The following is a 27,901-nucleotide window of genomic DNA, read 5'->3' on the forward strand; positions in this document are numbered from 1 at the left end:
CCTAATCTAGCTGAATTAGATGGCGGCGTCTAGTTGATCAGTGCTCATAATTAATGGCCCATAACGTTTCAGTGCGGGTTCGACGCCCGCGCAGTCAACCGACAATTTGACAAACGTTCCCGATCTAGACCCAAAATATAGATCTCGCTTTAATTAGTTGTAGACGGGTTTATTAGAGATTGTTAAGTTTAATAACTTTTTGTTCTTATTTAAAACGAGTAAGTTGAATCATGAATGTTTGTGTATAAGGGTCCCTATTGTTACGCTTTGCATACCTACTCTGCATATACCGAACTCCTTTTTCAATCAAAAGAAGTCGTAATAATTTCTATCTATAGAGATCAATGCATCTTATGCCTTGCACCGTAAGTTTAGTCAGTTGTGCTAGCACAACCTAACACCTAACCTAACCTAGGTTTTCTAGAGTAACATAACAGGAATAGATAGATTAGAATAGATTGACTTATTTAGTTATCGTGCTAAAATATGTAGAGATACCTGACAATATCCAGGATTCTCGATCGGACCGTGCTAGATATCGGACGTTAGCCGACCTCGTGCCTAAACTCACTTCGTTCCTGAAGGCTTATACCTGAAGGATTATTCTGAAAGCTTATAGATTCCAACATTATTTAATCATTTAGCTAAGTGTTTTATCCCGAGTGTTAATTTGATTTCTTATGAGTCATTAGAGGTTTACTATTGTAAAAATTAGAAAATAAGTGTTGTTTTGAAAAGATATGTCCCGCCGAGTTTGTTGCCGGTCCCATATAGGGTTAAATCTTCTCGGGTCAAGAGGTGTACGGTTGGAACCGGAATAGCTTTGTTTGACGTTCATATAATCGCATTGTAATATGCCTACCGACTTGAATAAAGATTTGAACGTTACAAGTGATTTTGTTATTTCAAATTAAATTGTCTTTCATTGCAAGCGTGACTAGTTATTTTTATTATTTAGTACGAAAGTATAGTAGGCACTAGGTTGATGAGTCCGTTAGTTTATTTCATACACTGGTAGCAGTGGTAGTATACTATTTAGCTGTGTAGGCATACATCGATGTACTGCGCCCACTACCGCCACCGCTATAGGCCACCACACGCCCCTATACACGAAACCCTACCCTAAAATAAACTGTCATTTTTTTACTGCGGCAAAATGTTAATGGTTTTAACAAACATTTGTCTATAAAAGCTAGAGAAGAATATTTTAAAGATAATACGCTTTATTTTAGACAATTTTTAATTATATTTTGTAAAAGACGTGTAAGTAACAAAAATATTCCTATAAAATCTATAACGTATTTTTGGGCCATATTTAACTGAATCCTTAACTCAGGTGCCAGGTGACACCATAAGTTTAGTATGGGACATTAAAACGTCTGTAAATGGCATATATCCTTCGACGGGCCATCTGTTACACTTAAAATGTGACTATCTAGAGAATATTTGCATAAATAGACGCTAAGATTACCTTTTTGGACGATTATCTAATATTATGGACATTCGCCTCAGCTACCGACTTATATGACTTATGACTTTGTGCACATGGTGAATATTGTAGGCGCAAGATGAAAGTTAGCGCGCGCTAACCGTTTGATATATGGCTGTTCTGACAGAACCAATTCGCGGCATTTTTGATGGCCCATGTTGAGTGACGACATGTTATTCTCAAAAATACTCTTGTTAATGCTTCGCGGAGTTAGTACTCATTAAAGAAATACCTACCTATTTACTTACTATAACCATTCTAGCCAATTACTTTATCTTAAAAAGTAGGTACTTACACAGCTTAAAGGTTATTAGGAATATTTGATGTCAGCTTAAATTAAGTAGTTCTTAATTTTCGTGAAGCTGAATAGAAATTATAGGTAGGCATCTAAAACACCCCAAGCTTAAAGATGACACTTTCAGAGGAGAGGTGGCCTACTGCCTACTGCCAATTAAGAAATACTCTGCAAGCTGTTCCTCGGCAGACGATATTTTCAATTGGATCACTAATAAATACCTAAATAACTTATTTTCTGCTTTTGTATTATCGAATAAAATTAACATTATATTTAGAAGGACTTAGTTTTAGTCTAGGCTAACTAGTAGTCACTACCTTCTCTTTATGACATAGGTATCCCGATCAAAAATATTCAGAACCTGAAATAAAGATTTATTTCAAGAATGGAAGACGTTAAATCGAATATAGAAATAGAGCACAAAGTCTAAAGCCAATATAAGACTTATTTATAGGTTTATTTACTTTTATAATTAGGGTACACCAATTAGGCCCTAGTCCAATTAAGGCTAGTTTAAAATGGGACTCGAGCTGTAGCTATACTTAAGAGGCCAGAGAGTTAAAAGTACAATTTATAGTGGAATCAATTTGTGCTTAATTAAGTACGTTTTGGACTTTTATGGTTGATTCTGAGTACATATAAATCAAAATTTGATATTTTAATCTGTTCGCTCCTCCAATTTAATTGACAGCCGCTTTTATTCTCATAACGTTTGTTTTAGCTATTGGCGAATACTTATAATTATTAATTAATTATCATAATCATCTTACTCGCACATTGTATAATAAATGAGATGTTATGGCGAAAATTGATAACGAAAGGCAAATAGAAGGCGGCATGAGGCCATCGAATATACATATATAGCTTTAGTGGTTCTATAGATTGACAATGTTTTAAAAAGGTACGTACACTTCTGTGCATTTATTTCAAGTAAAATAGGACTGGGGTTGTAACTTGGTGTCATACCTTAGTAAAAGTCCATTTTACAGGACAATCAATTTCCTTTTAATTGCCTTTCGGACGTTTATGGCTAATTCCGAACGATACGGCCGACGGACTAATCGATTTTAAACAGAAGATATGCCCGTGATTGTTCTTAGAAAGATGTACAGTCGGGTGCAGTAATGTTTACAATAATAATAATAATAAAAGTTCTTTATTTAGATAACGAAGATCCACATTTTACAACAATACCTACTAGGATTAATAATCCAAGAACTTTTATGTGCCATGACGCCCATGACGGTGGCAAACAGGCGTGCGGACCGCCTGATGTTAAGCAGCCACTGCGACCTATCGGCGCTTGTAAGTCTAGTGGAATTACACTCACATTGCGGGTCATACAAGCTGACCTGATTATCTTCTTTTTTAAATCAATCATGAAACCCTCAATAGCTGAAATGACTCGCTGATATAATTTTCACAAGGAGCGAAATACCTACTATACTAGGACTAATTAGGTACCTAATTCTCTAATTCCCCAATATTAGGTAACTCACTTTTAGTTTCACCACAATTGTGACTATTTTAAGACGACATTGCAGTTATGTTCATTATTTATGTTTTTTTTAAAGCTACTACATAATATGTACTTATCGTGACATTCAGGACATCCTTCAAATTTCACTTTTGTACAAATTATAAATCAACTTTTTTCTTAAAGTATAACGCAATAAAGGGATAACTAATAACTCATTATTTTATTAGCTAAAAAAGTCCTCCCATGTCCCAAGACCTCCTCACACCTAATCTCTTAAGACGGTCGACATTCGGTTTCTGGTATCGTCTTTAGTGGCAACCTGACACCATTTGCATTCGAATATCGAATTCCAGAATTACTGGGGTTCAGTAGAAGAGTTCGCGTACTACTAAGAAAAGACGATAATTTGATAAGTGATTCTCGAAATAATGTAGTCTTACCTATGTAAGTAGTCATGAAGTTCATAACTTACACGCCCCAACAAGTGGAGAACAAGACAAATTGTTAGGTAATTTGCAAATATATAAATTAAATATTTGTACATAATTAATAGTGAATATCAGGGGCAATCGACTAATAAAGCAAACAATATAATACATCGAGCACTCACTATGGCGGCATTGTCCTTCAGAATTAAAATTACGATTAGGAACTACCTACGTATGTATTGTCTTAACAAGAAAATACATTTCGGTGAAAAACCTAATTCCTTATAAGTGTCGCACATTTTATTTGAATAGGTACCTACGGTAAAGCCAAAAGGCAATGTTGTGTGGAAATTTGGAAAATACTAAGCCCGGGTTTTATGTTCAGTGTGATATAAACATATAAATCCACAGTCAAGATGTTTTGGTCTTTTATATTTACCGTACAAACTATATACCGTAAAAAAACCCAAAAATAACAAAAACTAAAGCCTTTACTAAAAAGTAAATAGTATGTTATCCTAATATTTTTCGCAACGAAGGAGCAATGAATTGAATGAACTGCCATTTTATTCCGTTCGCTCATCCCAGCCTCGTGGGCGATTAATATTGTTCGCGTTTATGTCATCCTGGTACTCGCTATTATGCAAATAATTGTTCAATTAATAATTATCACTATCACTATTATTATTTCTCGATTTACCTGTTAATAATGTATATATAGGCCATTGACATGTTCCACATGTGCCTAGATATTAATAGGTAAGTACGAATAAGTACGTACATACAATAATGACAGAAATATCTTCGCTTTAGGAATTTTTTGGTGCAAATCTGACACACTTTACGTACAGTCACCTGCAATAATATGTTACACAACGAAGGCCGCAAAAATATCTGACATGATCCGTTTTGTAGAGCCATAATAGAGCGTGTTACATATTTTTGTGGCCTTCGAAGAGTAACATATTATTGCAGGTGACTGTAACTAGGAAATTGAATTATTTAAGATATATTTAAGCAGCTTTTTGTTCATTATTGTATATTATTGCAGGTATAATTACTGATCTGCCGTCGGAAACTTTCCAAAATTCCGAAATTTCAACATGGTAAAATATCGAAAACATATTTTTGTATGGCAATCAAAATTTTCCAGTACCAAAATGAAAGTTTCCTTTATTTCCTGTGAAAATTTCCTGAAATTTCCGAGAATTTTTAGATTTTTTTTAAAACTTTCCTTTAATGGTTTAGGGTCGGTTGCACCAAACCGTCTGTCACCGTTAAAACTTTCGCTAGACTATAGACACTATAGTCTGGAAAATTTCATAGTTCATTGCTGATTGCCGTTGATTAGTGTGGCTACCACCAGTTTGGCACTGACATAAACACTATCTAGAACGTAACTTACTTTCTATGCATCTCGCTCTTACTCGCATATTAGTGCGAGCGAGATGTGTGCTAGTAAATTACGTAGACGTTAGCGTATATGTCAGTTTTGACACTGTCAGTGACTCATGGTACGGGTACAGTCCGTCAATTGTGCTCGGTGCAACTGACGTTTAATTCTGTGTGTGTCTGTCAGTAATAATGTATCGCGATTGTTTTATAGTATTTAAGTATATAGTATTTATACATGTCACTGTGAGATTATTTTTTACGACTAAAACATATTTAATAAAACGTTTCACAATGTAATGTCATCGACATAAGAATGGAATACCAATATGGAAGTCGCGTAGGCAGCGTCCGCTAGGCCTCAGAACTTTACTTATCCTAGACTAGCCTAATGTACATGAATGCTTATGACAGTATTACGACAGAACAACAAAAGAGAACTGTGAGCTAACACAGTACTTAGAAAAAGAAAGTCTTGGTCATGTCAACTACATGCATAATACATGCTCGATTCTTACCATAAAGAGCCACACTACTTGTTACCAAGCGATTAAAATACTGAAGGTTAAAAAATTCATCTTAGGTACATTTTCTTATAACAATTGTTGTATTTTTTATAATCTACCTCATTCTTATAAATGCGAGAGACTTACTGACTTAAAAATATACAGGTAAATGAGGAACATCAAGCGAATGATATTCGCCATATGACTGTTCGCGTCGAATAGTCTTGAATCTTCACCGTAGGCAGTGAAATAATAGCGTTTCGTTTATATTAGTTAAAAATAACTAAATGCGAATCGCTTTGTTACTACTCCTTTGAAGTTGAAGCTCGAAATTACGCCGTTTTATGATTCCTTCTGATATAATACCAATACCTAGTACCTACCTACGAATCTTGTAGGAATATTTAAACTTCAAACATAGTTTTATTATTACAATTCATCGTCCGATTATAGCGCGCTCTACGGCGTAAGTACAAACAAACCTAACGCTTTTTATCTGTCAAATTTAGATTAAATCCTAAACAAGTCAAATTAAAGAAACAAGAAAATAAAAACGCGCACAAGCATCTTTACAAGCAATTTTAATAAAGCCTGTGTCACTCTCACCATCTCTCACATAGTGTACCTACCTAATGACATCTCATACTTTGTAATCCGTCAAAGGCTGCCAGCTGCAGCAGCATGAAATAATGGCCTACAGGTCATGCCAGAGAATTAGACATAATACATAGACATGCAAACGCTCGAAATACGTAATCCTTCGGCAGTTGGGTAAAAATTACAGGTAGGATGTTTAGAAGTTTCAATCTCATATTAAAATATTTCGCTTGTTTTATTAGCTAGACGAACGTTAACCTTGCGCGTTGCGCGTGGGCACGCGTAGGAACGTTGAAAGCGTAAAAGTCTAGATCCACTATCAATCACCGTTGAACATTAAATAAGTATACTCTCCGTTCACTGACGATTGATTCACGTGTTTCGAAGTGGGTGGAACTTTCTTGAGTTGCAAGTACGCTTTGTTTAGATTCATGTCAACAAGTGTTGAAAAGTTGCTGTTATAAAATTAATTGACATTTGATTATACAATTTGAAATAAAGAATACATTTTTTCCCTCACTAGCTCGGAAAGCCGTCTATTATCCTTTAAAACAAGCGGGGAAAAACGCATTTTATCCACTAGTGGGGAAAGTAATTTGACCTTGGATGGAGCGTGTTTAAGTAGCTTGACAGATAACAAAACGTAAAACGCTCATGATAATGGTTCGTTCGATATTAATTATCATTAAATAAATGGTTTGAGAATCTAATAAAAAATACCAAATTTAGCTTTATTTAATAATTTTAAGTCATAAACCTTAAAATTCCATAGGAAACGTTAGATTTTTTGTAATGATGTTAAATATAATTCTGAACGCACAAGTTGAGTCGATGCAATTTCAAAACGCATCGTTGACATTTCTGAACGTCAGAACAGAAATGTCAACATTGTCAACAAAATTTTTACTGTTCTTCTCACCGACTCACGTAAAAATCGAATTTCTAGTGTTTTCTGTTATAATATCGTAAAAAAATTAGTGATTCCAGTGATGAAGATGATCTAACGCCTGTGGATGTTGCACTTTCCTCGCTATAGTGAGGGGAAAAGTTTTGTGTTACACACGGGTGCAAATGTATTTTACTTCTCCTGTGTTGAAACACTCGCTACGCTCAGGATTCTATTTTAGAACCACTCGCTTCGCTCGTGGTTCAACTATAGGATCCTTTCGCTTGCTCATGTTTCAATTCCACACTCGCGGGTAAAATACAACTTTGCACCCTTGTATAACAAATAACTATTCATGTCGTAGGTAACTCCTCCTCTAATCAAAAGCATCGGGCCTTAGATGAGGGTAATAGAAACACCGGGACAAGAGAAACACTTGTAGGGAATCCTCATTACTCATACTGTTTATCTTGCCCCGAACAAAAAAACTATGTTTTTTTTTTACCCCACACTCACATGACCTCATTTATATTTTGGTCAATCTGTCTTTTTATTATTCCTAGTCTGAGCTCAGAAATCATCTGATAGATTATAAATTAGTTAATTCAGGGAGAATTGCTTCTACTTATGTGACTGCCTCATATAGAGTCTGTCCGGAAAGAGAAGAGTCGTAGAAGGCTAGAAGGTAATGTTCCCATATATTCCACGACTCTTCCATTTTTGCACAGACTCTACCTACTTACTTAGTAAATTGAACTTACTTGATTTTAGTAACGATATGATGATGTATCCTCGCAATAATAAGTTATGTCAATCCCCTATTACAGATGACAATCATTCTCATCAAAGTTAACGGTCCCATAAACTTAATCCTTGCGCATGATTTCATCGCTCCTAAAGCGATCTCGCGCATGTCCCGATGACGTTCTACACCAGCATTCGTCACTGACCACCGATAAACCGTATGTCTTTGAAATAAGGCTTAGGAATTGTCAGTTAACGATGGTTCACATGCGGTAATCCTGCCGCAAACTTTTGCAAGACAAATTTATTAATTTGCAGAAGAATTGTAATCGTATTCCTTGAACATAGAATTTGAATTGTCTACATCTGTGTATTTAATTAAATATATAAAAATGTGCATACATGCACGATAAAATAAAAGTGGGATGATGATATTCATATTATTGCTCGATGTCATTATTTAGCAAAAAAAAGCTCTTAATACGGTTACATTTGCGTAACGCAGAATCATTTTATTATATCAGCTAAGAGTTTGGACAAATAAAATAAAAAATAACATGGCGGTTCACTTGACCAATTAAAATAATTAAGCCGCTCACTTATCTCCTTACACACATTGTACATTAGAGATTTACCGAGAATCCTAGCAACTGCCGCGAGAATCTGTTATCGCCGAAGAGATTAATAATGATTACTCGCTGGACATGTAAAATGACCGGTATTTAACACTGTCACTGCTTAACTGAGACAAGTGGTGTGAGCATGCGTTAAGTTGCGTGTCTTTGTTAATCTTTTGTCTTGTGCTCTGTGACATCAGTTAACTTTCACTGGTGTTAACTAATTATAACAGCAACATTGTTAGAAATAAATTAGTAGTCTTGTAACAATATTTCCATGTAATTAAAATATTTTTACCAAGGTTTACCAGAATACTTGACGACAATAGAGTACTTCAAGGGCCACAGATTAATATTGTTTGTACCTACTGAAAGAATCGATACAGAAACTTTATAATTTCACTGCTGATAAGCAAATATTGTGTTTCCGTTTTATTTTGTATTGTTTTCTGTTATAGTGTGCAATAAAGAGTATTTGTATTGTATTGTATTTTCCATTGGATACCTGACATTCAAATAGAGCTTTTATCGATTCTGATTATCTATCTAGTATGTTGTTATCCATGTCGTAAGCAAATTTACGTAATTTCTAAGTACGCCCAAATTTGCGGTAACGTATGAATCAGATTCCAAGTCACACTTGCGCACGGTTATTTCGGTCGTTGCGCGCAGACGCGGCGGCGTCGGAAGCGGCGCGCGCGCAAGGCATGCGCATGGCGCCGCTTTACATAAATTAAGCAAGTGTGACATGGCCGTCAAGCACTAGTTCTAGCAAGTATAATCTATGACACATTGTAATGATTGGGAATTCGTCATTATTAAAAAAAAGGCTTTAAAAGATCTTTGTTGCTACCTCTATTCAATAATGTTGCGATTTGGAAACCATATCAAGCTTTGCTGATATTACATTAGTATTTTTTCGGTTATTGCAAAATTTAATTCAATTCAATTATTTATTTCGAATCATTTCGATCCATATAGTGTTAGTAAGTACAACAAAACTTAAAATTAATTAAGGTAAGTGACATACAAATACAATTTACAAAACACACACACATAAATTATAAAATAAAATACAATAACAAATAAAATAAATAAAATCTAGGCAATCTTGTGTCTACAAAGGCTTCGATGGCCTTATTTATTTAAAAGTTATAGAGTACATCAAAATGCAGATTAAAATTCATATTTACATTAAAGAAAAACATTGATGACAGACACACACCACACACAGTGATAGCAAATTTAAAGGTTATTGTACCGAATAAACTATCAATAAGTCAATTGCAACTCTGCAATCAGCATACGAAACTAGCATACCCAATAAAATGTTAGCATTGTGATATAGGAACAATAGTTGCGCATAATGCCAACAATATTAGTATTCCTGCAGCGCGTGTTAGCGTCCGATGAAATTATGATACGCGAAATGTGCTATTATTGGCACTAGAGTCATGTCTTTGTCGCTTTATTGACAATAATAGTCTGATTGCTGGCCTGTTTTGCCATGCGGTTCTTGTAGTATTGGATTGATAGATTAGTATTCAACATTATTGTCACAGTAATGATTGCTATTTTATAAAGTTATGGCCTAAATCATATTTATGTTTAGAAAATCTAAATAAAAGGTTCCGTTACTTAGATATTGCCCCTTACCGCATACGAAGCCATATATGGCGGATATGATATTTAACTCTATTAACAGCTATTTAAGTTCAAATTTAAACAAATATTTTTTATCTCATGCAGTAAGGGGTTAACATTGTACGATGTACAGCCTTCACCCCCATTCATAAACGCGCTACAAGCATTAATTATTTAATTAATTAATTAATTAATTAGCTCATAACCGTTTGTCTTCTCTGTCATTTTGACTTTATGTATTTGTCACAAAGTATATAATAATTAAGTGATTGAAGCTTGTAGCGCGTTAATGAATAACTCCATAAACCTTTAAAGATAAGAATATAAAAATGTTGAAGTTTGAAACATATTTTTCAAAAGTTGTAAAGCTCATTTTATCATCATCATGAATCATTCAACCTCTAAGGGGTTTAAATTTGGTTGAAAGTTCTTTACGACTTCTACGCTGACTAGACGGCTAGCTCTTAATATAATTTTGCACAATATATACTACCTATTTATATGACTCACTAGTCCATGTGAACTTATATGTTGAAGATTTAGTAAACCCATAAAATGTATTTATTGATCATCGGATCAATAAATCTTTCGAGAAACCAAAACAAGAACAAACATAAGATTCTAATAAAAACTATAAAGCTATTGAAATAAACCAGTGAAAAATTGTTTTCAGAGGAAGTACAGTCGATACTTTCAACTTCAGGATTTCGTTATTTTTTAAAAAGTATTTGTTAAAATGTATTTGAAATTTACCAATGGCTTACCCAACACTTGGAAATAATACGACAAAAACATATCCTTTGTAAGTACATTGTCATAGTAAATGTTGGTTACACAACTAACAGTTGGCAACACCGGCCTAAAGGGTTAACTACCGAGTTGTTGGCGGCACTGTTTACGATAATGGCAATGAACATGCACTTACAAAGCAATAAATTTAAGACGTAATATTTCTTCAACTCGTTGATTATTTTTATGTGTTTGAATCGATCCCTTGTAAAACGTGAAAGAACAGTAAAACAGTGTATACTAAATTCAATATACGCGATATAATCCGTTTTCATCGCGGTGACCGAAGACAATATTAGTGAAACATTTTTTTTATATTCGGCTATTTGTTTTTTTTTTCCTGAATCAGTGTTTTTATCTCTTTGTAAATGCTACATCGCCAGTTTACTTATATGGAAATAATAATTTATTGCATCTGCGAGTGTAAATATTGCTGGACGGAAGCGCTTAATATTAGTTGCCCTTGTCTATGAAACGGCCTGTTTTTAAATCAAATTTATATTTGTCAAGTTCAACCTACTCAATCTGTTGATGGATTCATCAAATATTTCGATCATGTCGTGCTTGGTTTACACCTACCGTATGTGATGCTGACTAATTATACAATTTATTAATCAGTATATCCTTCAGGTGTCGATCATCAAAATGCAGACTCGGACTCGAGTTAGGAAGCCTAGGATGTAGGTCGCATGACTAAATATTATAATGAGGATGCTGCTTCGAATTCGGAATGACCTGGGACAATAGAATCGCAATGTTTTCATAGACATAGACGACCAAAATGCATTGCATCCGCTGTACCAAAACTAGGTGGTCACGTATTAATGCAATGTTATGATGATTACAACTTAATTATCATAAATTATAGATGCATAGGTATTAACATTTTAAGACTGAATAAAAAAAAGTTCGAACCGCCCATAATAATTTACTTCCTGAGAAACCATATTCATGCGACATATGCAAATGTGTGCTGATATATTATTACTTAGTGGTTCATATTAAAGCTTAGCCGAATCAATATTACTAGGAAACAAATTAAATTACTTTATGAAAATATTTAGATTTGTGTTATTTCAAGTACCTACTATCTATATAAACTATACTTTGCTAAATCACTCTAAATAACGAAATACGATGCAGAACGTAGTGTTATAATGAATGATAATACGATAAATATAATTAAAATTTTATGAAAAAATCATAAATTCAGTCACTGTTGTAATTCCATTCTCATTTTCGAGCAAAATCTTAAATTTTAATTAATTAAGATGGTTAACTTTTTTTAATAGTATTAGTATACAATAGTGTAAACGTATGTAGTATTGATGATATATCAGGGATGCCGTCAATGTCTGTTTAATTCCCGCTAATTGACAGTTGCGATAGGGTTACCTTCCGCAGGATGCGCCGGCGCAGCTCGCCGTGCTCCATTGACTGTCGCATTGGTCTGCTATTCATTAAATGTGGCCTTTACATTCTCATAAACGGGCCTCGAAAAGTCAGTCACAGTTCGCTATTCTCCAATTTATCAGAACAACATAAAAATCATAGTAGGGAAGCCGAACAATACCCGAGGTTTAGATTACTTTTGCAGTATAAGATCCTTTCTAGCATCTCAGGTTCTACCATCCTTGAGGATGTAACTTCGAAAATATGTACTTAGTTAGGAAGAAGAAATACCTACTGCACAGGATTGATTATTCATCGTTCTCGTACTTCTGATCAAAATTATTAATCAGACTAATCGCCAAGACGAGCAAAGCGAAGCACAAGGGCACTACCTACCTTTTCTCGAAGCGCTTCGTCGTTATTCGAACCCTCATATCTTGGGTTTGGATTATACCAGATAAACACAATTCTTGGGATATGATGTCAACGGGAAACGGCCTAGCCACATATTTTGACTAAGGTGTAGAGTTTGTAAAGTTAGGACTTGTAGAGTTAGAAGCTTGGCTCTACAAGAGATCTGATAACATTTTGACAGTGCGAGCTTTGGTTTCGTCTTGGCAACATTTTACATGAAAACGTTTTTGGTGGGTCAATTCTTTCGACAAGCACCTTACAATTTGTCTACGTAATACAACTTATGAGTAGGTACCGAATATCACGTAATATTTTTACCTCCTATACATTTTTCAAGGTAGGTATGTAATTTAAAAACCGGGCATAAGTATTAACTACTCTGCTGCTTGCTGTTCTTTGCTTATATTGTCCTTTTTCAACATGAACATTACTCATTGAGATTCCCCTAAATGAACCTTTGTATGATTTAATAGTGTTATAAATCAGTCTGCAGCTGAAACAAAGTCATCACTGAACAAAATCATTTAAAGCAGATGAAATATTTCAAGCAGTAACAGAAAAGGAAGCACAAAATAAGCTTGCATTTTTTAGTAAAGCCATTTATGGATTTATGTGCTTCAAAAACTGTTAAGTTTTGTTTGTTCTCGGTGCCTTTCGTTAGTTCTTTCTTTTAGTAAATCCGAACTTCAACTGTAGCTGTATTTGGTTAATTAGGCTTAACCCTATCAAATTAAGAGGGCTTTTAATAGGAGGAGTTGAACATTTCGATTCACAGTTTTCCCAGCCTTTTAGCCCACACTTCACAGTTGAGATCCACAGGGCTTGTCTCGAGTCACGCCGGTAATTAACGCTGGGCTTTCATCTCCGCCCTTTTGTAAACGAGCCCAATCCCGTGGGACTGCTCTGGCGCAGGATTTAGTGTACCTAAGTTAATAACGCTAAGCGATGCAGATAAAACAGATTGGTCGTGAGTTTGACTTCATTGTTAAATTTCTGCATGTAAAATATGAATCTATCCTGCAGCAACATATCTCTGTTTAACCCAACGGTTGACTGGTAGAGAATGCCTTTAGGCATTAAGTCCGCCATTTGTATATACTTTTGTTTGTACAATAAATAAATTATAGGTTAAATCATTTTACGGTTTAGACTCACTTGTTTTAGTCACTCGCGCGACATGTTTCGGAGAGCCTAGGTCTCCTTTCTCAAGCACTAATAGTGCGAGCAGCGTTCACGACGACCGTGTATTGCGTACTGCCGCTGCCGCGCGCCGCGTCGCTCGTCAAACATGTCGCGCGAGTGACTAAAACAAGTGAGTCTAAACCGTAAAATGATTTAATGTTAGTATGTCTCACAACAATTTAAATTCGAAATTATGGGTTATTTCATAGCTATGACGGCATCCCTTATACATATTTACCGTTGTGTATGTTACCACAGTCGTTATAACGGATTTGATTTGAAGAGAAAATTATATTCCGTGCGAATTAACACAATTTAAATTTAAATGACTTGTATGATAAGATTGATAAGAAACGCTATGGATTCATGATATCGTCATAAAGAGGTTTTCGAAACGTTTGCAGGTGGCAGTGACACGTGTTTCAATTTTTCAATTTCAATATCTTTTATTTCACATATAAGCTTACAGTATATACAACCAAAGTGCTTATAAGGTAAATACAACAGTTAGGAAATAAATATAATCAAATTTAACAAATTCAGAACTTAAGTTGGACATTATAACATTTATAACACCCAAAAAACGCATTTGTGTGTGTGCGTGAGACACAGGCATATATTTAATATGCCTGTGTCTCACGGAAGTTTTGTTATTAAAATTTATAACACCATTAAAATTACATTAAGTAATATATAAAGAGAAAATAGCAAATTAATAAACAAGATAATGAAATAAAACTATGAAAACGGATTATATCGCGTATATTATAGTATAGTTTTATTTCATGAGTAACTATCGCGCTAACCGAAGACAATATTATAAACAAGATAATGAACAAAACCAAACGAATATTACAATTAATGCCTAAGTTTAATTTACGGGGGCCAAGTTCAAGGCTAACATGGCGGACTTAATGGACTTGGCCAAACTGTCGGCAAATATAGAGGCGTATGTTGTTGTTAGAGTTGTTTTGCTTGTCTCGAGTACCAATTTTATTGAAGACGGTTTAGCTCGCTGCTTCTCTCGACTTGGGCCACACCTAAATGTAGATGTTATCATCCCTCAGTTTACGGTTAGACACGAGTCCTTTATCGATAAGTTTATCGTCACTTTTATCGACCGACCGTCAGTCGGAGCCGAAAGTGTTCATATTCATCGTTTAAATACTGGATATTACCACAATTACCTAGATATCGTTAAACAAAACTTGACTCTATTGTGCAAGCAATAAGAATGTCGAAAACTGCACACCTGAAAAGCAACAAGCATGTCATTATACTATTTAATGTCTCGTGTAAGTTCAGGATTTAAATAGACATTAATGCGTGTCGCTTTATTTATATTAATATCTGGGAAACCGAGCTTTGCTCGGAAAACATATAAAAACTCAATGCGCGTTTTCCCAGAGATAAGACCTAGCTAGATCGATTTTTCGCCCCCTAAAACCCCCATATAGCAAATTTCATCGAAATCGTTAAAGCCGTGTCCGAGATCACCGAAATATATAAATATACAAGAATTGCTCGTTTAAAGGTATAAGATTCTGTTTGTAGAAATATAGTAACTACCTATAAAGTTTTTAATTCCCGTTTAGGATGCTATTTAGGCACTGGTCCAATATAAATAAGGTACAAAAAGATTATAGGTACGGCAAACAGAACAAATTGTAACATAATTTAAAAGAATTCACATGTTAATTGTAAAATCATTAAAAGTAAAAGTGGCCTCCTGACACTATTCATAAGAGATCATTTCAAGACAAACTGTTGCAAATGCGCATTAGGGGTTGGTAATTCCTCATGACATGATTAAGAATTTTGTTTTCACCTCAGCAACTCGAACAAGGGTGCTTTGCTACTTAAAAACAGTGAGAAAAATCGCATTTTGCTATTTACAACCTTCTGCGACGATCAAAGTAGGTACTGGTAGCTACAGGTACAGGTGGTTAGGTTCTTTCTGACTATGCAATCCAGGACGAAACTGCAATCATCATCTAAAGTTCTAGCTTTGTCCCGGCATTTTACCACGGATCGCTTGGGGAGTCCCCAGGCAGGAAACCTAACCCCAACAATTGGCATACCTACACAGGTTTTTACGCAAACGACTGTCATATGAGCTACCTAGATGGGAAAATTAACCTCGTTGGGAGTAGTCCGCTTCCCTGCAATAATATGACGATAATTTAAATAATTATGTATTGTTTCAGATCGCTGCTGTTGGCAGCCATCGTTATAAGTAATTGTATCACATGGACCGCGTCCAGACACTCCTACACACACAATGTAAGTAACCAAATATACCAAATATGACGTGTTTATTCTAGACGAAATTTAATTTTAAAACTAAAATAAACCAAATTATCATATAAATAATTAAATAGTACAGCCAGCATTAATAGCGATCGCGAATACAACAACGCGCCAATTGTATATTGCACCCTCATACTTACAAATGTAGATCTATATGTTTTACTTATGGTTATATCTCTTTTGTAAAGCTATTATAGAATGTTAGTTACTTTCGACGCGTAGTCTCATCTGCTACTATTCATGTTTATTGTCAGTAAGTTGCGAAATTGCATGGAGAAATTATGAATTAATTAATTGATAAAGTCGTCATGCTCTTTTACGTCTGATGGTACCTACAGTTGCAGCTAGTCCAACACAAATAGAAAGAAAAAAACAGTAGGTAGGTTATTTTACTGAATTACTGAGGTAAGAAAAGTTCAAAATTGGGCAACTCTTCCAAAGAAAATGATGAGAACATTTCCGAATACGTTAACGAACAAAACGAACTTGCGTTAAGAAAACTTACCTACATTGTATTGTATGGCCAGTTTAACGAGACCGTTCGCCGGCCTGTCAAGTACTTAGGCACGTGTTGTTTGTTTGTGCCCGACATAACGTGCGCGGGATTGCACGGGACGTTATTTCCGACGTTGAACGAGCACTCGGCTCGGCTCAGAGGGCCTACCGCGAACCACGTTCGACGTGTTGCCATTCTGTCGCACTTGTTAATTCGTACGTAAGTGTGACAGGGAGGCAACACGTCAAACGTGGTTCGCGGTAGGCCCTTAGAAGTCAGAACTAGTGGAGAGTGAGACCGTGAAGCGTAACGACTGTAACCGTAATCGAAGATCGCTCTTATGAAACCACACAGTTCCCTTTAAATATCAGAAAAACAAAAAATGTCTCTTGTGCCCAAAGTTGATGCAGGAGTATTTTTGGTTGAGTCTTACATTAAATCATCCATCTAGAAATATAGATTATAGCCATAGTGTCTTTTTCTCTTTTTCTATACTCTGATTTGTAATTAAATTCCAAAAAACTAACCTCACTCAGATCCTTTTTCTTTCGTAATAATGGAAAATATAATATTGTCTTCGGTTACCGCGATAGTTACTCATGGAATAAAACGGGAGTCACCCGTTGACCACGAACGCTGTAAAGGGTTCGAAACGTCGGGATGTATTATAAATTCAATATACGCGATATAATCCGTTTTCATAGTTTTATTTAATGGAAAATATGTTAAGAAGTAAACTCAAATTTCCCTTTGGCATACTCTAGCATTTAAAATAAATGTAGATGTATCCTTTTAGCTTTGTTTAGTTTCTTAAAACTTACGGAAAAGAGGAAAAGTGGGGTTAGATTATTGGAATTTAATTATAAATCAGTTTAGTGGCAAATTTGGTTTGCTTGCCAGTATGTATCCGTACTTCGGTAAGGCTCAGCTAGCTTTCGAGTGCTCAGTAGGCGTTTGTAATAACGGCTCATCTGAATGTCAGCGTGCAACGGCCGGCCGTGGCTGCCGCCTTGACCGCGCCGACGCGACGGCCCACTGATGACTATTTATTATTACTTTATGATTTTAGGGCACCGTATTCTGCTCATACGTTTTAATGTTCGCGGTAGGCTCTCTGGTTCATCTTGCTCTAGCTTATGAGTATGAGTTTGTAGGCGTTTGGTAACAACGGCTCATCTGAATGTCAGCGCACAACAGCCGGCCGTGACTGCCGCCTTGACCGCGTCGGCGCGACGTGTCCCAATAGATGACTGTTACAAACTTTCAGATTTCAGGGTTCCGAAAGCTAAAGCAAGTGGATAACGAAAATCACCAATTAACAAATTGAATTCACCAATTACCTACTTAATTAAGTAGCGAACTATTCGAAAAATATTCAATAAATATCGTAAAATCTGATTGTACCTATAATAAATAAGTATGTAGATATTCTGGTCCGCTGACCAAGTGCGCTGTGAGAGCAAATTCTACTTACATTTTTTTTTTAAATAATATATAGTTACAAACAAAGGTTAGGTTAGCACAGCTTAGTAAGAACACAAAATGGTTGATTCTCAAATCTACATATTAGAAGAATTATAACAATAGTTATTTGTTATACAAGGGTGCAAAGTTGTATTTTACCCGCGAGTGTGGAATTGAAACACAAGCAAGCGAAAGGATTCTATAGTTGAACCACGAGCGAAGCAAGTGGTTCTAAAATAGAATCCTCAGCGTAGCGAGTGTTTCAACGCACAAGAAGTAAAATACATTTGCACCCGTGTGTAACACAAAACTTTTCCCCTCACTATAGCGAGGAAAGTGCAACATCCACAGGCGTTAGATCATCTTCATCACTGGAATCACTCATTTTTTTACGATAATACGATATTATAACAGAAAACTCTGGAAGTTGTGTATTTTTACGTGTCGGAGTCGATGAGAAAATTTTTGTTGACAATGTTGACATTTCTGACGATGCGTTTTGAAATTGCATCGACTCAACTTGTGCGTTCAGAATTACATTCAAAATCATTTAAAAAAACAAATGTTTCTTATGGAATTTAAGGTTTATGACTTAAAATCATTAAATAAAGATAAATTTGGTACTTTTTATTAAATTCTCAAACCATTTATTTATGATAATGAATATCGAACGAACCATTATTATGAGCGTTTTACGTTTTGTTATCTGTCAAGCTCACACCAACACGCTCCATCCAAGGTCAAATTACTTTCCCCACTAGTGGATAAAATGCGTTTTTCCCCGCTTGTTTTAAAGGATAAAAGACGGCTTTCCGAGCTAGTGAGGGGAAAATTAAATTATTTTCAGTAAATATTTTAATTTGTTTTTATTTCAAGTAGGAACACTACTATATACTATAAGCCTTTAGTAAGAAGTGCATATACTTGGAAAAATTCGACCTATGCCGCTGTGGCCCGGTGGCTAAATGGCACAGGCCCCTGCCGCGATAGCAGAGGACGCTGGTTCGATTCCAGCCTGGGGCACTGGAGGCTTTTGTCACTATTTCATAGTATATGACATTTATTTCAGTTTATGATTCTCAAATTAATTCTCTTAAGGTCCTCTATCATTGGCCTCGTGGTCCGTACTAAAAGTACCGTGCTTAAATAGTATTATCATCTTGTTTGATAACTAACAAGTAGTAGCCTGATCACATACTTTCTCTTTACACTAATCTACCTTAATTAAGTTCTTAACTACGGGTTATCTGCCGACGGAGTCGTAAGAGTTTTGTAAAACTACAAAACACGCCGCGTCTACATAATTAGGTATCTTCGGGTACAACGTTAAAGGGATAAACACCAACATATAATAGATACGTTAACAGAATGTCCATTTGACCCATTTCTAATGCAGTCAGTTAAGATAGGATATATGTTAAATTATACATTTTTGACTGTTTTAGTGGTCATAGTTACATATAAATTAAATCGAAAACGTTGGGTATTCTTTTCGAAATTGTTTTAGGATGAGACTAGTTAAAATTAGCTTTCTGTAGCTTACTCGTACCGTATAGTTTAAGTTTTGTATGTAAAATCTCGCTCGCTCTATTTTTTTTTGTATCACAGTTTTAGCAACGAATAGACTAGTACCAGAGATATATATACTCGTATGTCACTAAAATGTTCATGACAAATTTTATGTCATTTCAGTATGTCGTTTTAAAATGAGAGCGTAACTCCGATTGTATGGCGGCAGCTAGGTTCGTGTGACTCTTAACTTATTTATTCCAATCACCCTTTGGTCATCCCAAAACTTATAATAAAGTTTATTAAGCAATCAACTATAAATATACGCGCTTTCCCGAAGTACGAGTAGACAGTCAGGCTAGTCAGAGGTAATAAATAAGATTAAATTTGCTTTCGGTGTCGACATACGTCGGTGAAGATTGAACATTTGGACAGCCAGCGTGAGACCATGTGAACATCGCTCGATTGAGCAGGGTTGGCGATCACGGATTCTTTACATTTTATACATAACTGATTTGATGGATCTTACTACCAATCAAGCAATAAATGCACAAAAATACGTGAGCAAAAAAAATTGCGGTAGGTACATTAAATGTTATTGATAATTTTAACAAACTGTGTTTGTGAATTAAACCTAAAAGAGAATATTTAGAAGTTAAAACGTTTTGTTTTCATTCTTAGGAAATTATGTAAAATATGTATAGGTAAGTAAGAAAAATATTCCTAAATAAATTTTACAACGTATTTATGGGCCACCATTTAAATGAAATGCTGTGCTTACATAAGATCAAAAGAAACAGTTCTTCGACATTTTAGATATTTTTATTTTAAAAGAGTTTTTCTACAAGCAATAATATGAAAATCTGCTAACTAATGCGAGCAGATAGTGACACTTTTTGAAATGGTTCGCTGTTGGCGTGGCGCAGCGGCCATATGGCAATGTTTTTACTCAAAGATATGGTATAAAGACAATAACGATGGGTTAAGAACTGCGAAAGTAAACTTTTACAGGAAAACTCTTGAAAGTTTTCCTTAATTAAAATTAATGTAAAAGTATAAAAAACTAACGTGACAACCCTAGTGACAAGTGAATAGTAAGTCTGTGAACAGTCATAAATCTAATCAGGGATGGCGCTACGATTGATGAGAGCGTTCGACCGCGGCGGCGGGTCATCCCGTTTAATGGACTATTTCAGGAGGCGTACTTACCTAAAACTATACCATATCGTGACAAGCCTCTAGTGACAAGTGACAAGTATTAAGCCTTAATAGCCATTAATCTAATCAGGAATAGCGCTACAATTGATGAGAGCGTTCCAACACCGCGGGTCATTCCGGAGAGAGATGAAAATGTGCTATTCTTTTAATGCCTAATTGCAATTATTACATCTCGAATATTTGTACTGTACAGATTGTCATACGGTAACCAAGTTAAGGCTCCAAGTAAACATGTCATCAGCAGGAAGCATTCGAGCCGACAAGTCCTAGTCTCGTGTTTATCCAGGTCCGACCAAACAGCGCAATCAACCTCGAGTGCACTCCACAAGATGTGGCAACTTGTGGTTTATTTAAACGAACACTGCAGCGGTATTCGAACTTTAAACATCTGAATTTGATTTGATATTGAAATAAGACTGTGCAAACGGATTATACCGCGTATTATTGAAAATAGGTACTTTCAGAGCGTCTCCCATTGACCAGAAACGTTATAAAGGCTTCGAAACGCGGGGATGTAGGTATTTTAAATTCATAATGCGCGATAAGGATTATCTGTTTACGCATGTACATTAGGGGTATTACCTAAGTACCTATGCAGGGTTTTATTTTATGAGTAACTATCGCGGAAACCATAAGACAATATTTTATTTGATATTGCCTGGAGATACTCTGTGTGCACCACGTTTTTAGCAGCAATTTTAAGTGAAGGAGAGATGCGCTTAGTAACATCAAGTCAACAAAATCAAGAATAAATTATTACTTATTAAATATGCCGCTTCTAAGCACGAAACGTTCTGACATCTGACAGTTAAGTTATTAGAATATTAGAGGGAAATTAATTTCAACAATATTGAGATGTAAACATAGGCAGGGCTAGACTAGGCACAGGATGCCACCGATTTGTGCTCAAGCTTCTGAAGAATGTTTGCAGAATAAATTATTTAAAATTTGAATTTCAACAAAGGCATGTAAGTATTAGTGAAATTATTGGCATAGGTTAGAGCTTTAAGTATATCTTAAATTAGATTTCAAAACAGATAATATATCTGTTTTGTATCTTGTTCTAGTTTTAAGTTCCTTAGCTCTTGCGCAAATTTAGGTAGGTACTATTAGGTTATAGGTACCTTCTTACGCCCTCCTCTGAACCTATTTTTTATACCAAGTTGCGTCGGTGGCAAACTAGCATAGGTGAGAGTCAAGTATTGGTAAGAGGTTGCCGTAGCCTATGGACGCCTGCAACTTGAGCGGAGCCATGTAGCGCTTTACCGATCTTCTATAAATACTTAAACCTTTAAACTTCTTTAACGTTGCCTTAATTCTAACCATTTTATGGGTACATCTCATTTATTTCCGTAGAAACTCTCACTCACAGTTTATTCACATTTGAATGACCTACCCACCTGTGCGCTGGCGCAGCCATTCCTAACAAGTTGTTTATCCTCATAATATTGTATTAAAACGGCGCGACGGCCGGCATTTCACTATAGCGCGCTTGGTGGTCTGATGCTTTTTACAAAAAAGTAAATTTTCAGAAAACCGGCGGGGATATGCTAGATGGTCTAATAGTGAGGATGACAAATGTTGAATCTTATAACAATATCTATTTAAATAGATAGAAAATTTATCACAATAAACTGGGCCTTAAAAATATATTTAGAAATGATATAAGACCGGCCAAGTGCGAGTCGGACTCGCGCACGAAGGGTTCCGTACCATTACGGAAAAAAACAGCAGAAAATCACGTTTGTTGTATGGGAGCCCCATTTAAATATTTATATTATTCTGTTTTTAGTATTTATTGTTATACCGGCAACAGAAATACATCATCTGTGAAAATTTCAACTGTCTAGCTATCACGGTTCATGAGATACAGCCTGGTGACAGACAGACAGACGGACAGAGGGACAGCGGAGTCTTAGTAATAGGGTCCCGTTTTTACCCTATGGGTACTGAACCCTAAAAAAAACTACCTAAGTCTCAAAATTTAGAGAATTTTTATTTTCTAAAATTAAAAAAAGGTACAATTCGATTCCTTTTATTTTATTCAAAAATAAATTGCCTAGCAACTACTACAATATTTCACCAACAAAATCGCAATGTTCTTGTTTTGTATACTTCAAGACGGCTTCTACTGAATCGTGACGTCACGATCATGTAACGTTTAGGTGTACGTTAGGGGCGTTTCTTGCTTAGAGTACGATTGTCAGACTTTAACTGTCATTTCTGACGTTTGTATTGCTTTAATGCAATGTGTCCCATATAGACATTTGATCTTCAAAACAAACCTGACCGACTGATATTGAATAAAAACTTGTCATCTAACCTACATACCTATATGTATATGCACAGTGGCCAAAAATACATGAAAGAAGAATTAAAAAAAACTAGGTATAAATTATACGTCAAATTGGCGGTATTTTTATGATAGTATAAACACAAAATTTACATTTTTGTAACAAGTTCCTGGAACCCTTTTTATTGTAATTCGAACGTAATTTCTTGCAGATTTCGCAGTAGTCGGTGTTTGTTCTCATTTTCTTTATTTTGGGACGGGATACTGTCAGGAGAGTGTTTAAGATGTCACTTTTAATAAAATACACTGTTTGATAGCAGACGGGTGGTACCTTGTTAAGAATGATTGGCGAGAATTTTTATCCATCGGCGAATAGGTAGGTATAATAAAATTGAATATAGTTTCCTTGCCCTGGAATGAACTATTTATACTATCACTATAAAATAACAAGTAGGTACCTACGTTATATACTCTGGCACAGCGACCTTGTCAGTAGAACAAGGCGGCAAATTATAACAAGTGCAAGTCGAACTCGCGCACGAAGGGTTCCGCACCATTACGCAAAAAATGGCAAAAAAAACACGTTTGTTGTATAGGACCCCACTTAAATATTTATTTTATTCTGTTTTTAGTATTTGTTGTTATAGCGACAACAGAAATACATCATCTGTGAAAATTTCAACTGTCTAGCTATCACGGTGCATTAGATACAGCCTGGTGACAGACGAACAGATAGACAGACAGTCAAACACAGAGAACAGATAGACGGACGGACAGCGGAGTCTTAGTAATAGCGTCCCGTTTTTACCCTTTGGGTACGGAACCCTAAAAAGTTAGGCGCGAATAGACTTCCCATAGAAAATTTGAATATCGCGCCGTTTTCTACTGACAAGTTGCGTGTGTTTCAGCATAATTAGATATACCTACAGAACAAAACTGGTCAAACAACTTTGGCAGTAGAAAAAGGCAAGAAATTCAAATTTTCTATGCGACGATAACCCTTCGCGTATACATTTTTTTTAATTTCCCGCTTTTTTCTACTGACGGAAATGGCTTGACAGACTATAATTTAGGCTATGCGTTCTTAATTTGCTCTACTAACCAACGAGGTTTTAAATCCACAGATTATTAATGGGTCCCAACATTCATATTCCCAAAAAGTCTGTAGTCTGTGTCTGTAATGGCATTTTTTTGAACGCTTACAGCGCTATCTGTGTACATCTGTGAAATCTATGTACTGAAAGACAACATTAAGCTTTTACTTCAGTACTGCGCGATCATGATTTACGAAATCTATATATATATACTTACCTTTAAATTTATTTAAAGTTAAGCTAACTTTGCACCCACTTTGAACAGGACAAAGTGTTTATAGTGACATTAATGATTTGTTTTGCACACTTTGCCATTGCAGTCAGCCTAATCCAACTTTATTTATTTTAATTTTATTGCACAATATAAAGAACAAAGTAGTACAATCGGACTTAATGCCTATACATATAATAGTTTATAAAATGCATTTTTTTAATTATTATTATTTCATAATCCAGGTATCCGGCCACCGCAGAAGACACAGGCGGCAGGGCGCCGGGCAGTACCTACCAAATTCATACGTCATCCCTGGAGGGGAGGGCAGTGAGAAGGGCTGGGGCCCGTGGGGGAACCCCAGCAACTGCTCGCGACCCTGTGGCGGCGGTGTTGCCAACCAGAAGAGGATATGCCTCATAGAAGGGTAAGTTTGAGGCCCTAAACCTAAATGGGTTAAAAGCCGGGAAAAAATGCGCCTGATGTTTATGTAGCGGCAATGATCTTGGCAATAGCGGAAAAATAAGACACTTTATAATAAGACGTTAGAGTTGTACCATATCTAAACCTGCGCTCATATCTAAAGACGCAATGCACACAAGCACAACAAAAACAATTATTTTTACCGAGTTTGTGTGTATAAAATTATTTTAGAAGTGAGCGTAAGGGCTCTGGGGATGAAGGAGAAATTTAAAAATGGTTAGACTACGAAATGATTTGACTTTAACCCCTACTTCATCACGTTTTAATCAAGGTCAATTAACGAACTCCTAGTGAAACAAAAAAAACAATTCCAGGTCTGGCGCGAGCTGCACGGGAGGAGACACAAAGTACTTCTCGTGCAACACGCAAGATTGTCCCGAGCAGAGCGACTTCCGCGCTGAACAGTGCGCTGAGTTTAACGACAAAGCCTTCAAGGGGACCAAGTACAGGTGGGTACAAAATCATTTGGTCTTGTGAACTGGGCGGGCGGTGTCACGGAGTACTTCAACACGAGCAGACCGACTCGTACAAAACAGTGCGCAGAGTTCAACGACAAGAAGTTTGTCTGAATTTAGAGCTATAAATGGAGCCTTCAAAATTAAATTAATTCAGAGTGCTTCAAAATACAGTCAAACAAATTGTAAAGGCACACAATAAGAATGCGTAAAAGGTAGGTACTTGACATTAGAATACGAAACGATTTATTTAGTTTAGTTGATACTTTTACTAAAGTAGACTTTCATCCTCAGTTGGGTACCGTACACGAACGGTCCCCGGCCGTGCGAGCTGAACTGCATGCCGAAGGGCGAGCGGTTCTACTACCGGCAGGCGCCGAAGGTGACGGACGGCACGAGATGTAACGACGAGTCCTTCGATGTCTGCGTCGATGACACTTGTCAGGTAACTTTAGAACATTCTTCACATGCTTCATTTTGTAGGTAAATAGGTTTTTTGATGATTTTCTTGCGCTTTACCTACATAATTATCAAGTCCCTAGAGCAAACGAACAAGGACAATTACAGCAGCAACAACGTTAATAAGTTCCTTCATAATGACAATGACGACCACTCTGAAAATTGTGCACAACTAAAGGATGCAGCAAGGTATTTAACTATTTAGAAGCAGAGATGTGATGACGGAAATTTTCAGAAATTGAGAAATTTTCCTCGTGGTAAAATTCCATATCCATATCCATAAAGAGAATTTCTAACTTTTGTAAACTTTAGAAACTATCTGTGTTTTCAAATTAACTAATTGTAAATTGTTTTAGCCGGTGGGCTGCGACATGATGCTGGGGTCCAACGCTCGCGAAGACAAATGCCGCGTGTGCCGCGGCAACGGGACCAACTGCCACACCAACGCCGGCCTTATCGACAACCAAGATTACACCCAAGGTAGGTACTCAAATATTATGATTAGTGTGTCTTAACCGGTGGTCCGCGGACGGTAATTCGTGAATTCATAAATATATGACGACCTTTATTTTTCATACGTATTTAATGCACTTTCAAACTTTTTTTGTGGAGTGGTGTTTATCTCGGAAAGGGTTCTTTATCATCTACAGCAGATGACAAAGATGCCTTATTCTTCTTTGTAGCATATTCATTTCCACTGCTAGACATATGCATGTACCTCTCTTGTAGGTAGGTATTGTAATGTCGTATCCCCATCGAATCATCCATCGACTTCCTAGTCTAGGTCTCCAGTTCAGTAACGGCGGTCCATTTTACCTACACTACTCTTTTGGCGTTTTTTGATACTTACCTTTACTTAACTGAAAACAGACATGATTTTTTGTTTTATTTTTCAGGATACAACGATATTCTCCTCATACCCGAAGGAGCAACTAATATTATTATAGAGGAGATAGACAAATCCAACAATTATCTTGGTAAGCCCTAGCATGACGCACTTTTTCTTATTCTACTTATAACTAATTGTATATATATGTATGTTACTTATATTACATACACTAAAGGTAAGCGTAAGCAATAACGACTTCTTGATACAGCAGTAAGCTCATTACCGCTGTAACAACCTGTAGTTATTTGATTGTTGGCAATTTTCACAATCTGACCAGAATCTGTAGCTAAATTTTGATCACAAGGTCTCGTTTCCAGCTCTCCGATCAAAGAAAGACAACAAGTACTACCTGAACGGCGACTACCAGATCAGCTTTCCTCACACGATGCAGATCGCCGGCGTGCTGTGGCATTACGAGCGTAGCGTGCAGGGCTTCGCGGCGCCGGACAAGCTGCGGTGCTTGGGACCCATCAACGAGCCACTTTATCTCTCGGTAATACTCGTACTACTAGAATATTTTTGAGCATCGTGGCAATGTCAGCGTCTAATGGTTCTTGAGCTTGCACCTAACTTTCGCAAACATCTTGGTTTATCAACCAACGACTCCATTCCATCACTATCCATCACTGCCCGCGGTCCACTTTCTATCGGGCGGGCCGTATGCTTGTTTGTCACTTAAGTAGTAAAAAATAATTAAAACTGTTCACTGATTAGCGCAATGAATTCTTCTTCTGTAAAATCTATTTACCATACGAGTAGAAGCAGATGAGTTCTGACTTGTAGGCTACAATTAGGCATGTCATGTACTTATAAAACCCCTAGTTTCTCAGTATATTGAGTAAACATAATGTTACATGCATGTTCTGGTTTCCAGCTGCTCTTGCAAGAGCCAAACGTGGGCATTAAATACGAGTACAGCATCCCTAAAGACCTGGCGCCGCCCACCAACACTACCTACACCTGGACTCACGAGGAGTTCTCTCCATGCAGCGTTACTTGCGGCTCAGGTATGATAAAAAACACAACTCTACTTGCCTAGAAACTTGCTATACCATGAACTGTGACTAGTGCATAATAATAAGTTGTCATCATCATAAGGACTCATCTCGACAGATAATTTAAGCAACGATCTGCACGCGAAGGAAAATGTGATTCATGACTAAAT

General features: G+C 36.3%; 1 protein-coding gene across 6 annotated transcripts in view; it reads left to right on the forward strand.

The window, feature by feature from the left end:
- Window positions 1-27,901, forward strand: part of LOC134748336 (papilin) — a 133,533-nt gene that overhangs the window by 61,411 nt on the left and 44,221 nt on the right. For all 6 annotated transcript variants that reach the window (XM_063683106.1, XM_063683101.1, XM_063683105.1 and 3 more), the window contains exons 2-9: window positions 16,063-16,138; window positions 24,696-24,877; window positions 25,248-25,382; window positions 25,683-25,833; window positions 26,204-26,327; window positions 26,744-26,824; window positions 27,054-27,229; window positions 27,611-27,743. In XM_063683106.1, coding sequence (XP_063539176.1) covers window positions 16,063-16,138; window positions 24,696-24,877; window positions 25,248-25,382; window positions 25,683-25,833; window positions 26,204-26,327; window positions 26,744-26,824; window positions 27,054-27,229; window positions 27,611-27,743 — 1,058 coding nt within the window. The remainder of the gene's footprint in view (window positions 1-16,062; window positions 16,139-24,695; window positions 24,878-25,247; window positions 25,383-25,682; window positions 25,834-26,203; window positions 26,328-26,743; window positions 26,825-27,053; window positions 27,230-27,610; window positions 27,744-27,901) is intronic.

This window comes from Cydia strobilella, chromosome 16, assembly GCF_947568885.1.
Source record: "Cydia strobilella chromosome 16, ilCydStro3.1, whole genome shotgun sequence".
Taxonomy (NCBI): domain Eukaryota; kingdom Metazoa; phylum Arthropoda; class Insecta; order Lepidoptera; family Tortricidae; genus Cydia; species Cydia strobilella.